At 29.6% G+C, this 17,185-nt stretch overlaps 2 protein-coding genes across 2 annotated transcripts; both read right to left on the bottom strand.

The window, feature by feature from the left end:
* Positions 1-1,949: 1,949 nt before the first annotated feature.
* Positions 1,950-3,666, bottom strand: AK88_02508 (uncharacterized protein; the record flags this gene model as incomplete). The annotated part of the gene is made up of 4 exons (XM_012480133.1): positions 1,950-2,122; positions 2,961-3,046; positions 3,335-3,412; positions 3,599-3,666. 4 exons carry the CDS (start codon positions 3,664-3,666, stop codon positions 1,950-1,952), a joined length of 405 nt encoding a protein of 134 aa, XP_012335556.1.
* Positions 3,667-7,234: 3,568 nt separating this feature from the next.
* Positions 7,235-16,398, bottom strand: AK88_02507 (uncharacterized protein; the record flags this gene model as incomplete). Its single annotated transcript, XM_012480132.1, has 9 exons — positions 7,235-12,364; positions 12,590-13,869; positions 14,038-14,727; positions 14,894-15,079; positions 15,207-15,407; positions 15,599-15,665; positions 15,849-15,903; positions 16,069-16,186; positions 16,359-16,398. 9 exons carry the CDS (start codon positions 16,396-16,398, stop codon positions 7,235-7,237), a joined length of 7,767 nt encoding a protein of 2,588 aa, XP_012335555.1.
* Positions 16,399-17,185: the final 787 nt, after the last annotated feature.

Here is a 17,185-nt window from a genome sequence, read left to right as displayed (position 1 = left end):
TTTTTTTTTTTTACCATCCCTGTGCGTGTACAACAATACATTTCCATTATATGTATACATATATATGCGTAGTCCTTTTTTTTTTTTAAAGGGCATAATAAAAACACAGCAATCCTTTTCGCTGCTTTTTTTTTTTTTTTTTGGCATGAAAACTTAGTTTAATAAACCGGCCTACCATGTTCTATATAATTAGAAATTTCCCCTGTGTAGGCATACTATTGCGCTTAACATATCACCTAGCGAGACGTTTTTAAAGTTAGGCCTGTACGCATTTTTCTTTCAGTAAATGCAACAAAATTTACCAGCATATATATACACCTTTAAATCTATAATTTTTTCCCACATAATTGCATATTCCCACGTTTTACTTAGCATCAAAGTGTATGCAAAAGGAGGGGGGGAAAAAACGCGTATTTCTAAAATACACATTTCAGTTCCCATATATATATTTTTCTACCTTACTATGCCAGATGCTTACATAGTGTGCAGTTACTGCAAAAATAAAAGAATACCTACTTTGACGTAAATTTCTTTTAAAGTAGGTGTGACCAGCATACATCCGAAATGTGAAATGAATGGAACACGGATTCTCAATATTGTTTCTCACATCATCATGTTTTGCCTTTCATACGGGCATATATTTCTAAAGAGGGCCACAACTTTTATAATTTCAATTTTAAAATTGCAAAATTTGTCCGTAGTTTTGTTTTTGGGGGGGAATAGCGATGATGACTATTTGTAGCTATCGAAATACGTATCACTTTCTCTTGAAACGTAATACGCCTTACACCGTCGACGCTGTTTTACACTTTTTGCCTTATTGTTAAAAAAGCAAACACATGTACTTTTTATTTATCTGTCAATCTATCATGTATATTTGTACATTTTTATAACAATGCCCATCTCAGTGGCCGTAATGGAGCTTCCATTGCTCTGCATTCGTTCTATTTTAAAAAGATTGAATTACACATTGCTCACACATTTGTCATTTTTTAAGGCACATTTTTTTTACCCTACCGTTTTTCTTTAATTTACTAGCATATTTTAAAGCTAACTTTACCAGAGGAGAAACAAACATAATGTGAAAAATGGCAAAATAAAACTGGGAGCAGATGCATAGCAGACTGCTGCAAATATGTTCTTCCCATATGCAGTACATCTGTTTTTAACAAAAATGGCACGTAAAAAAACAGTTTCCTTTAAGCTCAGCTGGCTCACAGTTTGCCATAAAATGATACACACGTGGCAGCAAAAAAATAAAATAAAACAAATTAGTACTGTTATCTACTTTAAGTTCCATTACATAATTTATACTTATTAGAATACATTTTTATAGTTATCCCTCATTTTTCGTAATAAATGTGCGACATGCAATTCATCATTTTGTTCTAAACCTTTGTCGATAATTAGTATTTCCTTCGCTTAAGCCTAAACAATTTATGTCACTTTTGTCATATAACTAAATGTGCAGTGTTACGCCATCTCATTTTTATTATTAAAGGAAAGCATGTTAAATATATTCGCTAGTGTAGAGCAATAATGCATAATTGTTACATAGGTGTCATCAAAGAAAATTTACGAAGAGCTCTTTGAACTGTTATCTAAGATGTTGCTGCAAAAGCAAGATGTTATTCATATTTTCAGCATTTTAGACAATTCATGAATTTTTATGTAAAACTTCGGTGAAATTAAGACTAATATGTGATGTTATAATTGCGAAGATGTTTGCAATTGGTTTACCAATTTAGCTGCTTATGCAAAAAGTGATGCAAAAAAATGATATGCATAATTTAGAAACATGAAAATGTATGTTTTCCCTTAAAGTATATATGTGTTATGTTAAATCATACGGACGGATGTTACGCTACATGCCGAAGGGGGGTTACACCATATCTTTTTAATTAACACTTAGTATTTCGGATGATGCCTAATAAAAAAAAACGTTCCTTTTATTCATTTCTGTCCAAAAGGAAGTTACCAAGTTCAGTTGAATAGAACAGATAGAAATACCTACTGAATTTTGCATTGGACACATATAATGCATATGTATACCCATAATTTTTACATATTTCACAATTATGCAAATCTGTTATACACTTTTCTAGATTTAGAATAATTAAATCTTACATTTTATTAAGAAAATACAAATATAGATGGTTTACGGTTTTCTAAGACATTTATGCAACCTATGGAAGTACGAAAAAAACAACTTCATTTTGTTCGTGTATCCATTGCGAAAAACATGTTATAATTTGCACCATGTTCATAGTTGTTTTAATGTCCACATATTTAAATAATATATTATGAATTATTCACCATTCTAAATCTAAAAGATGGCTTACAGTTTATTACACTACGTATTATTCCACGCGTAAATAAGTAAATAGAATGATAAATTAAACAAATATATTATAACAACCAAAATGGTGGAATCTCCAAAACATCATTATTCTCAAACAGTTGTTCTACATGTGTATAACATAATCGGTTTTGTTTATATATTCTATGTTTAACATATATATCCCCAAAGGATTTATGCTGAAAATAATGCTTATAAAATGTTTCAGGTACAACACAATTCTTCGAAATCACTGAAAGTCACAATTAATTTATATCATTTATTTTTCTTTATGCACTCGTTTTGGAGTTATTAACCCCTTTTCAATTACCAAATCTAAATTCCGAATTAGACATTAAGTTAAAAAAAAAGAAAGCTTTTAAGCGCCTTGGCTACATCAGTAGTTGGAATCATGTCGAAAGGTTATATGATATATTTTCGTGATTTAGATATTACATCCCATATTGGGGCTTTAGGTTTTTTTTACATTTTTTAGTTACACGAATATAATACGCTTATGCAGGTCAATTTACATAACTTTAAATGTATCATAATATTTTTGCATTATGTTCATTTTTTAAGGTAATATGCATACACATGTTTTTAAAAGTAGGCAATTAACATTTTTCTGGGTTTTTTGTTTCATCTTCTACACAGTTGTGGCTTTGCCGTTTCAATACAAAGTAAAGACTAATGCTTACACAGGTTCTACAAAGTAATGAAAAACGTGAATTTTTAGAAAGTGCACTTGTCTAATGTCTTCACCACGTTTTACTTCCATTTGTGGTTACGACAAATAGAACGGTGATTTTTCCTAAGGTTTGACCTTTTTGGAAGCAATATCACATGCTGTCTTGAGAACAAATGAAAAAATATTTTCATAAATGCATTATGTTGTAATTATAATTTCTCGTTGTAAATTCCAAAAACAGAAACATGTATAATGAAGGTTTTTCGGAAATTAGTTATTCTAAAAATACCTTTTTGGATGCATACCTGTATCTAAGGAAAAGTGTCTTTTTATGACTTCTCCCATTTTCCTCCTTTTTAAAGTGCACGAAACCGAAAAAAAGTCTAAAACAAATTCACGAAACTTCTACATGTTAATATTTGAAACGTGTTTTTCCATAACTCTTTTCATGTTTGCATGGATATATAAAATCTTAAAAATGTTGTCACTTTGCAAAATTGTCTTATTTTAATAATGCGAACAAGCTGAATATTCTTTCAATTTCACAGGCGATTTTTTAATAAATTAACATTCCAAAATGTTCATTCATGGTTATGTCGCAAATGTTTATTAGGATATTTCTGGCATATTTTGTCATCGATAATGAAGTATAAACAAGGTAAAAAATAACTCATAAAAGAAAAATATCATATTTTAAAATAAGTTGTATTTCTTCTTTTCTTAGATCATAATTGTCCATTAGAACGTAAACATTATACACACATATGCAATTTCCATAATGATATATTAGGAACACATTCGTGTATTTAAAAAAATTTAGTATGTTAATAATACATATAAATATATATACTATTAATTTGTATTAAATTAGACACATAACATTTTATTTACATAATGACTTCACTGTAATTAAATATATTGATTATGCATAACTATGTTATAAAAATGTAATTAAAAATACTAAGTATTATCCATTATTATTTTCTTAATCATATCTTACTATATTATTTGTTTTAAATTAAATTAAATAACATTTATTATATATTAATTATATTAAATATATTAATTTTCTGAAATTATATTTATATTTTAATATATAAATTTAATTTATAACGTGCGTATAAATATTTAATGCAGTTATTTAATAATTTAATTATAGATAAAAAATATATTAAAAATGTATTTTAATTATATTAAGCATAAATAAATATATTTCATTATATTATATATATTTTTTAATAAAATTAATATTTTAATTATAATTTTAAAATTGTTATAATAAAATAAATAATTAATTTAATTTATTTTTTTGATATATTAAAAAAATAAAATGTTAATTATATAGTATTATAAAATTATTATTTTATTAAATATTAATTTATTTAATATTTTTAAATAAATATTAATTATTATAATTAAGTATTTTTAATTAAATTTATTATTAATTTAAATATTTATATTTAATAAATACAAATAATGATTTATAAAATATTAATAAATTTATTTATAATTAAACTAAGTATACACATTATGAAATATATTAAAATTAATTAATTTATATTTTAATTAAATAAAAAATAAATTTATAAAGAAAACATATATTTTATTTATTTTATCAAAGGTATTAATTCTAAAGTATATAATTGATTATTATATTTATTAAATTATTAATATAATTAAGACTTTAATTAGTACTTATTTAATTTTATTTTAAGTATTGTTATTATATTAATTTAAAATGAATAGTCTAGTATTAAATAAAGTAATTAACATAATTAAATAAAATGAAATAATTAATAAATAATTAATTATGCGCATTATAATAAATAATTATTCAACATATTAATATTTATTCTTATTATATAATAAAACAGTACTTTAATTATATTATATTTAATTAATTGTAATATATAATAATAATTAAATTAATTAAATTATTTTATTATAATTTATTTTGATTTATTATTGCATGTTATTTAATAATAATTTAATTTATTATAAATATATGTATTAAAATTAATTATTTAGCTAATTTTATTTAAACAATAACATTAAATATATTTATAATTTATTTGTTTGATAGAATTAATTAAATTATTATTTACCTTATATATAATAAATTATATAATTATTTTAATCATAAAATATATTTTATTTAATACTTTATATTTAATTTAAAATAACTAATTATTTAAATATTACAGTTTTATTACTTAATTTATTAAAATAATTATTAAATTATATTAATTATTATTATAAAAATACAACAAATATTAACAATATGTATTACTTAAATTAATTAAAATAAATATTATAAAATTATTTTATTTGTATTTAATATATGTTATTAATATTGTATTATTTTAATTTTATTACAAATTGATTAAATATATTCATTTGTGTTTTAAATTATAATTAATTTTTATTACACAATATTAATTTAAATTAATGGTTAATTAAATATTCTTTATTAATATATATATTAAATTACATATTTTACATTTATTTAATATTTTATATAATATGTATTTTAATGATACAATATATTTTACTATTTTTATTTAATTATTATTTTTTAAATTAATTAAAAAATATATATATGTTTAATAAATTATATATTTGTTATATATATTATGCTATTTAATTTAATTTTATTTATTCATATTTTATTTAATTATAATTATTTATTTACAATATTATTTTGTCAGAATTAATTATATTTTTATTAAAATTAATTACGTTATATATTGTTTTATTCATTTATATTAATTATAATAATATAAATTTAATTGTTTATTTATTTTATTTTAATAAAATATATTTCTAATAATTTATAATATGTTTAATTTAACAAATTATTATTATATTTTAATATTATATATACTTAATGGTAATTTTTTTAGTTATATTTTTATTTTATTTATTTAATATTATTTATAATTTTATATTAATAAATAATTTGCAGTTTTTTCTAGTATATATTTTATACGTATATAAATTTTTAAATGACTCATAGATATAATTTTGTCTTTTAAAAAAATAAAATTAATAAAGCATTTAGTGAAATAATTATTTTAAATAAGCATCAATATAAAAATAATCAATTTTTTGTCCAAGTAATTATAAAGAACTTCATAAGTTTGATTGTTCATTTTTTAAGGGTTATAAATTATTTTATGACGTATAAAAGTAAATGTTAATTTGAATAAACCATTATAACATTTTTTCCCCCTTTTAATACAATACACAATGTTTATTAAAAAAATGATTTAATATAGGCATTAGAACATGTATGAAAATTCTTGCTATGAACAAAAATGTCACATATGACATAGTGTATGCATTAACTGGTATTAAAAAGACAGCATATTTTATAACAAACAACATTCATGTGTATGGATGTTTCAGATAACTTCTTTTTATTGTATTATGTGCTATATAAGTCTTTTTTTCTGTTTTGCATTGTTTATGTTAAAAATAAAACATATATTTAACGTTTATGTACAAGTATAAATATACTGTTGATAATTTTTTACCTATGTTTTTTTCGTTTAATGTACTACCCTTAACTGTCTAGCACAAATTGACATACAGTGCTCCTTTTTTAATAATCTGTAAATGTAGCTTAAATGAATCATTACGCACACCTCTGCTATAATCTGAAAAGTGTATTATATTTGTAACTCACAATTGAAGTTAACCTTTTTTATATATGTAGAGGGCTACAATGTTATTCAATTCATAAGATATTTCGAAATAGAACATATTTTAAGAAGAAAAAAACACTTAGACAAAATTGTCTACTTTAAAACTGTCTTTTCCTTCATATGTATATTATAAGAATCGAGACTGTTGAAAATACAATTTGCTTTACGTGTTAATTTATAAAAAAACATATCAGAATTTTTAGAGACCCACTTTGGTAATAACAAGAGTAATCTTAAAAAAGTAAACAACAATATGTTGAAATATGTGTTAAAACAAAACTTTCAAGTTGAAGGAAATAAAAAAAAAAAAGGTATAACATAAAATCGCTTTTCTTTTAAGAAAAGGAGGAGTTGCATTCCACACAAATGTAGAAAAATATTTCATTTATAAATTTGTTCAAAATAGAATTAAGCAGTAGAAAGCATATGAAATTTTATGCATTTTGTTGGTAAACATTTATGCATCTTCATCTTCAATGTTGTGGACAATTTTCTTTGTTAGCTTCGTTTCTGTTCTTTCATTTTATTTTCCTCTTTCCCATCTTCATTACCCACATTATCTTCGTTAGTATCTTCATTTTGTATAATATTGTCCCCTTCTTCGGCGTTCCCTATGTTCTGTTCGTCATTAGTTTCTTCTTTAAAGCTGAGTTCTTTTAAATTATTATCAAAAAACTCTGAATTGTTATTCAAAGCCGCATTGTTGTTATAATCACATTCATCCTGGTAATAATTTGCATCTTTTAGCTTTTGATAGTTGTCAATTAGATTGTTTATTCTTTCATTTAGTGTTTCTAATTCATTTTGTAATGTCCTATAATCAAATGGGTCTGCTTTAACTGCATCTTCAAAATTTTTTCTAAATGTAATTTTCTTCTTTTCATTTGCCGTTATGAGGATATCATACAACGTTTTAAGCTGTTCAATTTTATTCTTAAGGTGAACGTCTCGTTCAAACTGTACAATATTCTTCTTGGCAATAAACAATGAAAATAACTGCATAATCAATCCCTTATCTTTCATTTTAATTTTAGTAAAAGACAACTGTAAGTCAGAAAGCGTCAATCCTGATTTCACCGCGTCCTCATCATATAAAAATTTAAAGTCGGTGATAAAATCTTCGTCGTATTTTAAGACATTAATCAACACTTCATAATCAGAAATGATAGTGTGCTTATCTCCTTGATATATGATACTCTTGATGTTGTTTTGAATAATAAGCATATTTTTGGTAAATAAATTCAATATTTTTTTATGTCTTTCGAAAAAGGTGCTTTTGTTTAATTCTGATTCCTTAATTTTTATCCATTCGTCAATATTTTGGGGATCTTTGGCAATTAATTTTAAAATTCCCCTTTTACCCCTTTTATGAAGCATTTCATTATCAATGACTGATAGTCTTAACATAAATTCCATAAAATGAGAATGGAAAATGGTAAAGTTTAAGTTGGACACTCCAAAATATATAAAGTTAGATAAAACATTAAGAAAGTAGTTTTTTTCCTCATTCGTTAACAAACGATGCTTGCGTAAAGGATATCTTCTGTATTTCCTCATAAATTGAATAGAGTTGTCTCGAGTGTTCAGGGAAACTATAGGCTCTTTATAATATTTTTCCTCAGCTATCTTTGCCATTTTTTCAAAAAAATTATTTAAAAATGGAATTTTAACATGCTTTTTTATGTGTCTTAAATTTTCTATGTATGAATAACATAGAGCTATCAAAACTTTAGCTACAAATATGAAATTAAAAAATAACAGAAATAGTAGCACATAGAAATTTATGGTTGCATCAGCACTAGACACTGTTAGGAAGACAAAAGTCATCAGAGTAATGGTCCAAGCAAACATGCTATAAGTTTCCAATTTATTTAAAATATGATAATTTCTTGAGTCAAAAGGTTGAAGTATGATCTGCACTGTAAGAAAAAAAAACGAAATAACGGTAAACAACCACATAGTGGTACCAAATATTCTGGCTGTTTTAAAAACAGGGACTGATGATATTAATAAAATTAAAATTTTTCTAAAAAAGACAATTGACTCCCAATACCAAAATTGAAAATTAAAACCATTATTTAAGAATCCATATTTAAATAAAATATTTTCTGAATGTAAATGTTTTCGATTTTTGTATAGCACTAAATATGACATTAACGGAATACCAATTCCCCATACAGCTATCCCGATAATACCTAGCAGAAAGAATTTTGCATAATCTCCCGACATATCACACTTTACACTAGGTGCATAGCTCATATACTGCTCTACAAATTTATCATTGTAGTAAATTGCCTTACAATCTAGAAGCGTTAGCATAGAATAAGTAGTTTTGGTGTGGATAAAAAATAATAATGTGACATACATAGGAATCATATCTTCAAGAAATTTTTTTATTCTTTTAAACTTTGAATCTCCAGGTATGGGTATATATCTAAACAACACCAGACCTCTTTCCGATGGCAACTCTTGCATGATTTCTTCATATAGTTTTGTTTTCCCTAATTCTTTAATTTTGTCTACTACATTTAATTTTATTCTTGTTTGATCCCTCATTTTAAATTTGTATATTTCTACCACAACATACATTAAAATCGTCAGCGTTATTGCAAGTAATATAGGTCTAAGGGCATAAAAAAGCATACCATAATAATAAGCATCTGAATGCGAAAATTTGAAATAAGTTGTTAAAATGCAATATGGACCATAATTTTTTTTTGCTTTTAACAATGTTTTAATACTTTGGATTATATAATTAACGTGGGATGAGAAATTTAATGGAAAATATAGCTCGCTTGTTCCCATGACATAAAAAATTTTCATACAAGAGAAATAATTCAACGCAATTTTAATAACAATAGAATGAACGGATTTTCTGTTAGCTCCTGTAAAGACATTTAAATATGCCATAATAACTGTAAATAACAAGACAAAAATACTGACGAAAATGATGTGCAGGATATTCATAATATTTCCACTGCATTCTATGCATAAATTTAGCTTCGAAAAATTATTTGTGTATCCTTTTTTGCACTCCCCACATAAAAAATTGGTCATAGATTCATGACATTTTTCATTATACAAACAAGCTTCTTTAATTGGGCATTCTACGATGAACCAGTCTGTGTTGTATATATTTCCCTTTAATTTATAAAGTGCATAATTTTCTTTAGGAACAGGCATTACATGTTTAATTTTTGAAGGGTCCAAAGAGTTTACACCTTTTTTCAGGCTTAGTAAGGTTTCTTCTTCGAAACCACCTTCACAGTATGCACCATCGGGGCAGTTTACGCAGATACCATTTTTGAAGTAATAATTTCTTAAGCAAGAACAATGTGTTTCATGCGTCGTCCCGGTCAAACTGGTCGAATTGGGCTTACATTTAGATTCGCAGGAAAAGTCTCCAATCATGGTCTTAAAAAATCCACGTCCACATGGTGCACATATTTTTGTATAATTACTTGCAGTATAGACATGCTTATATCCTTTTTTACAAACACAAAAACTTTGATTATGTGGTCGCTCAGTCTCAAATGAAACGACAGTGTTTGGTGGACATTTTGATGGACCATAGTGGATAGTTTTGCTCTTGTTATTAACTATCATTTTGCCTCCTTTGCAATAAGTATTTTTATCACTGCATGGTATACAATGGTTGAAGAAGTAGTAGCCACCTGAACATGTACAATCTTCTTCCTTTGCACTTCCCACCTGTCCATCTGTTGTGTACGGAGTTAAGCACATAGTGCATTCTGCATTTGATACAAAATCTTTGTATGTGTTAACTGGACACAGAACGCATTCACGGAGCGCTTCTTTACTAAGAGTGTAACCTTTATCACAGAGGCAACTGGACTCACTAAAAGATTCCTCAGCTTTCGTTGTTGTATTCTTTATAGGGCATTTTATTTTTTTAGGCTTACACAGATGTAAAGTATTCTTCAAAAAACAGTCTTTTAAATGTCCACCGGGGCAGTAATATCCCTTAGGACACTTAATACATTTGTTTTCATTAATATCCCAGTAGTAGCCCCCTACACATATACACTTAATCCTACTCTTGGTTTTTGTATATGATGTAACACTGTTTTCTGGACAGGGCTTCTTTTGTGTATTGCTTAATTCGGACTTGTAGTAATTTTTTGGCACTTCTAAACAGGCGAACTCGTTTTCTTCTGATTTTGCATATTCAAATCCTTTTTTACACAAACAGTTTAACCGTGAAACATTTAATTCATTTGGGGGTTTAGTCAAAGTTTTATCATCACAGGGCACCTTTTGGTTTTCATAAAATGCATATTTTTTATCTTGTGCAGGATAACCTGGGCAGTAGTGATTATCTGGACATAGTAAGCACAAATCTTGTGCATGCAAATAATATCCGTTTTCGCATTTTTTACACTCAGCTATGGAAGTAGATTGTATTGCATCTGTATAGACATGCGCAGAGCAACTTTTACATTTTTGTTCCGACACTGTGTTCTTATAGGATCCAATTTTGCATGGTACACATACTTGAGAAGGTTCCATTTCTTGTTCGAAATCTTTGTAATCATCAAAAATAGGATTAGCCATAAAATCATAATTATTCAAATTTGAAGAATCGAAAGGCTCAAAACCAGCGTCACATTTACAACTTTTTATGGAAAAATTTTCTAGTTCTGCATTCGTTGTATTTCCTGGGCATTTTTTCTTAGCACCTCTGTATCCACCTGGACAGAAGTGACCTATATCGCACTGTTCACAAAAGTTTATTCCGTCCTTTGAGACAAAATAATAACCTTTTAAGCATTTGCATTCGCTTTCTTCTTCACTCCGACTACCCCTTATTAAACTCTGTGAATTAGGATAGCAGTGGAAAATACAAGGCGTGTTAGAAGTTTCTGATTTCCATGTTCCCATAGCACAAGGAACACACTCGTCATTATTATTCAATTCGTATCCTGGTAAACATAAACAATGCGCTATGGAAGTGGACGCTTCGTTTTTTGTAATTGAATTTTCTTGACACTTGATACATTCGTGCATATTTTCATGTTTCCTATATTCATGAATATTGTTATAGGAACCTAATGGACAGGCAACGCAGCGTCCATTTAGCGCTTTCATCCCATCAGCGCAAATTACAGTAAATTGTATGTTTGTGTTTAATTCCATAAAAACTCCATACATCTTTGCGGTTAGGTTAACAGGATCATCAATAAATTCTGATAATTTAATTGTAATAGTTCCATCATGTTTATGTATAGTAACGTGGTGCGCTTTATTAACATTATGCACATCGATTTGAAAATTATGAAGCAAATTCATTTTTTTAATTTCATCTGACTTTATTTTTAGTGCATATGGAATTCCATTGTCTTGTATAATGGACGGATAACTATATTTTAATTCCGTCACATTGGTGATATTTTGTATGGGACCCATCACAAAGTGCACAGATTTTTCTAGCTCCTTTACTATTAAAAGTACATTTCTGTTAATTAATTCTTTATGATCATAAAATTTGTATATTTTGTTTATCTTGCCTTCATCAATATATGTGCTGTTTATTTTGGTTACGTAGGAAAACCTTTTACTTGGTTTGTTTCTGTCATACAGTATTATGTTCATTTGGGTGGTTTCGTCCTGTGGTTTAGTTTAGTGGCCGCCGGTGGGGTAAAAAAAAGAAAAGAAGTAAATATATATATTGACTAAGAAAACATGCACATTTTTGACAGAAAAAAGTCCTGCGTTAATGGAAAGCACGTGTCTACATAGACACTCGTTTTTTCCCCCATTCGCAGTTTTGTTTCTCCTGCTCCTCCTGGCACAATTCCCAAAAGCAGTGCCGCAGAGGACACACGTACGAACCTCGTCAACGAACAAAACGTAAGAATCGCCATAGGGAAAGGGCACTACATGTTTGGGATTCTGCAAATAAGTGTCAGATTGGCTAAACACAAAATTGTACAAATAAGCATTTTCGTCATTGGCGTTACTTTCCCCCTGAAAGGTGTCCATGAGAAGTAACTTGTTTCGCTGTTCCATATAGTGGACAGCTATTACAGAGTTATTCATTTGATCAATCAAGAAACAATCGAATGATTTATTTTTTAACATTCCACAAGAAACATGAGTTATGAGATATGATGAGTCTTTCAGAACATCTAGACTGAATTTGAACTCACCAATTTGTTCAAATTGTTTTTTTACATCATTAGAATTATGTGTGTATACAGAGTCCAATTTTAGGTTAACTATTATTATTCTTCGAAGCGGATCTGATGTTACTAAAAAAAGTAGTTTTAATATCCTGTTTTCATCATACACTGGTTCCATCAAAATAGGCGTTGAGCAATTCTCGCATTTTACAAAATTGGCATAATCGAAATAGAAAGTTAATAAGGAGTACATATGAGGATCATCTACATACCTTCCTGTAGTCCTTCTCCTCCTTCTTACGTTATTGGGCGTAATATCATACACAAATAACGACTGCAAATTTTTCTTTAAAACGTATAATTTTATTTCTTTATTGGTAACATATAATACAGAGCTAGAAGCCTGGGTGATTCTGAATTGTGCAAAAGGTTTGGGCGTCATATTTCTGTCAGAACTGTACGTTACACGTACTTCATTTTTTGACGAGTAGCACAGAAAAGAAATGTACAGCGCGTCTACCTTATTATGCAACATGTGTTCCATCAGATAAGGATAAAATTTGAAGAATCTAGATTCTTTTTTCATCACATAGGTTCTAACATCATCTGGGGGAAAATTTAACTCTTTCGAAAGAAAGATATTTTCGTGGGTGTGTAAAATATACGGTTTTGATTGTGCGCGTCCAATTAACCTATATTTCCCGTTCTCTCCAGAACAAATGTCCAACAATTCATTGTATTCAATTAACTTTATATCGGACACGTGTATAACATCAATTCTTATATGTTCCTTTTTTTCTATATTTATTTCTAATGTGTCATTGGAATAAAATACCACTTCGCCTGAGCAATTCTCTGCTTCTTTTTTTTTGAAAACCACTTCTGATAATTTGCCTATCCCTATATTCTTCAGAAAAACAGAGTGTCCCAGCTGTAGTTTGGTGGAATGGAGGTCCACATATAAATAGTTCACCTCCTCTAAGTCGTATCCTGGGGGTGGAGAAAAAGGGGGAGCAAGTCGGTTGCAACATGAGGTACTCAAAATACACACGCGTGTGGCGTGCGTGCACAGAGCATAAATATGCTCTTAAATGAACGGTGCAAATATAAACATTCATGTGAGGAAATGCACGGAAGGTGCGCGACGAAAGGACTAACCTGTAACATGTATAGTCGCCAGGAGGGCCGAAAATTTAGTCCCCCTTTCAATGGACGTATAACATAATAAATAATTTCCCGGCTTCCAAAAAACAACGTCTTCTATTATTTCATTTGGACCCACTTGATACAAATAAACATCATAAAAGTTCAGTCGTTTCATATTTTGGTAAAAATCTTGCTGCACTTGAGTGAAAGATTTCTTGTTAATATTATTGCAGTGGTAGCCACTTACCATTTCGATGATGAAGGCATTTTGAATAGGGAACAATGTTTCATATTCTTTAACATTAATATTAATTTTTTCTCCTGTGCTAACATTAATAATTTTGTGAGATGGCACAATTGCTCGCAGGGTGTATATTTGTGTATAATGTCTACTGGCTAGTAAACAGCTATTGTAATTATTATTCAGATAGTCTATGTAACAGGAACACACGTTAAAAATCCCTTCGGCCTCTTTTTTCACATTTATATTTTTAAACTCCGAGCCAATTACTTCGCCCTTGTGCAATATTGGGTCACCAAAAGGGTTAGGAGATTTCTCGAATTCAAAGTGGATACTTCGCGATTTGATGATGTCTGAGCACTTTCCCTCAGTAATGATAACTGAAGTTCTCAACAGGATGGACTCGTTCAGGATTTTCAGATCGAACCGTTCTCCCGACTGGACAACCACATGGTCTCGATCTGGAAAAAAAAAAAAAGCACGTGGGATGGTATGAAGCGGGGTGGCAGAAGGTATTGTGGAGTAAAGCACGGCATAGCATATCAGTGGTGTAGCACACCGCGGCGCGAAACGGTTCGCGAAAGGCTGCGCGAACACTGCGCGACCCCATGAGGGCGAGATTTTCACTTTTTATCCGATACTGGGGGACGTTATCCACGAGGCATTTAGAAGGATGCTCATTTCTGTCCCTGTACGAAAAGACATAGTCCAGGTTAAAGTCAACAGGCACATCGCAAATTTGTTCGCTAGTGGTAATTCTGCTACACGTGTTGCCATTTCGGATTTTCTCATTTTCGTAGCAAGCGGAAAGGACTGAAAGGAGGTGGTGAGGGGAAACAAAAATGAATACAATGATGGAACGAGTAAATAGGGGGGAAAAAAAAAAGAAGAAGACAAGCACGTTCATCTGCACATGCACGAATCCCATTTCAAAACTCACATTTTTCTTTTTTCCCGGAGTAAATACTACTTATTAGGGTTAGCGGGTCCTTATGTTTTAACTCAATAATTTTCTCTAAATTTAGGGAGACAAAGTTAATTCCCCTTTTCTTTCCTTTGAGGATGTTTTTTGGGGATCTTTTAAATTTCAGCTTGCCCAGCTTTACTGTAACGCTTCTGCTAGATTCATTGCTTTCATTTACTAACAGGAGGAGGTAAGAAAAAAAGTAGAAATATTTTTTAACCCTGGTTGTATCATGCTGGCAAATGTGATGTGCGCCTTCGCGTTGTTCAGACTAAGCGGTTCAGCGTTCACGCGTCGATTATGTAAACTTCGTTTTTATTTTATTTTTCCTGCTACTGCCAGCCATGTCATTTTTCACCGCTCCGTACCTTTCATAGGGGAGGCGACCTTGGGTTCTGTCCCATACCCTGGCTTCCCATTTGACGCTGCTTCGCTCTGAGCAAAAAAAACAAAACAAAACAAAACAAAACAAATAGGTAAGCATTTACATGCTCGACACACGTACATAGAGCCAACAGATCGGCCTACTTCATCCGAGCATTCACGTGCAGCAGTTCTTACCTTCAACAAACAAGTAACCAATACAGAAGAAAAAAAAAAAAACTTGCTTGGGTTTACCATTTTGTAGACAAAATTTAGAAAGTCATTTTTGAGGACACCCAAAAGGGGAACGCTTGGAAAAAAAAAAAAAATTTACATGCTCCAAAATAGAACAAATCACGTTTTTAAAAAATGTACCAATTCGCACTGCAAAAATAAAACAAATAAAATTGCGTGCTCAATAGGGGCATAAATGTGTGTATTTTAAAAAAAAAAACAAATGTGTAAAATGTCTTACCTTGATGACACCCTTTTGACAATTTTGTTTTGCATGCAACGGTGCGCCGCCAGCTCCAGCTCATGAAATTTCAAGCCTGACCCTTTTCCGAAAAAGGAAGCCTCATTCTGGTCATTAGCTCATTTATGGGGAAATATAAAAAGAGAAAACGCGGAAAAAAGGGGACGGAAAACATGCAGAAAGAACGCAGAAAAAGAAAATAAGCCTGTGCATGCCCTGGTGCACGCATTTAAAACTGCATTTCAAATTGAACACAAAGGAGACCAGACAAAAACGGGGGATAAGCCTACCCACATGGGCGTGAACAGACTGCTCATATTTCTTCCTCATATTGAGAATGCACACCATCTAAACAAATCGCGACGACATCATGCACCTACGTAGGAGCACAATTTACAACCAAAATGTAGGACATAGCCCCACCGTCATTTTTTTTTTTTTTTTTCCGTCTCAGAGAACTCCATATGAAGAAGGCAAATTCCGCTTCGTACGAGTGCAGCGGTGTACAGTTCATTCTTTTTAAATGGCTTCTAAACTTCGCAGCAGTATAAAAATCACCAACCTTGTGCACACCACCATGAAAAGAAATAATCCATGTGAATGCGCACATGAAATCCGTTGAGACGGAACTTTTCAAACGTTGTGAGCATTTGGAGCGTCTCGGTGCAGATAATTTCCCATGGCAGACGTTGCTATGAATAAGTGGGCTCTCTTTAATGTTCCTAAATTGTGATAGTCCCTCATCCCTAGGGTGAATGCACATATGCACATTGTTATGCTTTTTTTTTTTTTTTTACTTGAACAGTGTGCTCTCTCTCTTCGTCTCATTGAACACAGTCCAAAGATTGAATACACAACAAATGGAAGAAAAGGAAGTAAAAAAAAAAAAAAAAAAAAAAAAAAAAAACACGCCAACTTTAATGGAACGGGACCGAAGTGTGCCCCTTTTTCGCAACAAGAAGATTAATTGAAAAGGAGTGGAGGAAAAATTAGTTAAACAAAGCAGATGCGCAGCATTTTACCCAAATACATTATTTTATTTCATTTTTTCCCCTTCACCCCACCATCTCCATTTTGACGAATGGTACTACGTGGAAGCCCGCGGAAGAGCCATTTC

This window comes from Plasmodium fragile (assembly GCF_000956335.1).
Source record: "Plasmodium fragile strain nilgiri unplaced genomic scaffold supercont1.24, whole genome shotgun sequence".
Classification (NCBI taxonomy): Eukaryota; Apicomplexa; class Aconoidasida; order Haemosporida; family Plasmodiidae; genus Plasmodium; species Plasmodium fragile.
This window is presented reverse-complemented; position numbering and strand designations above follow the sequence as displayed.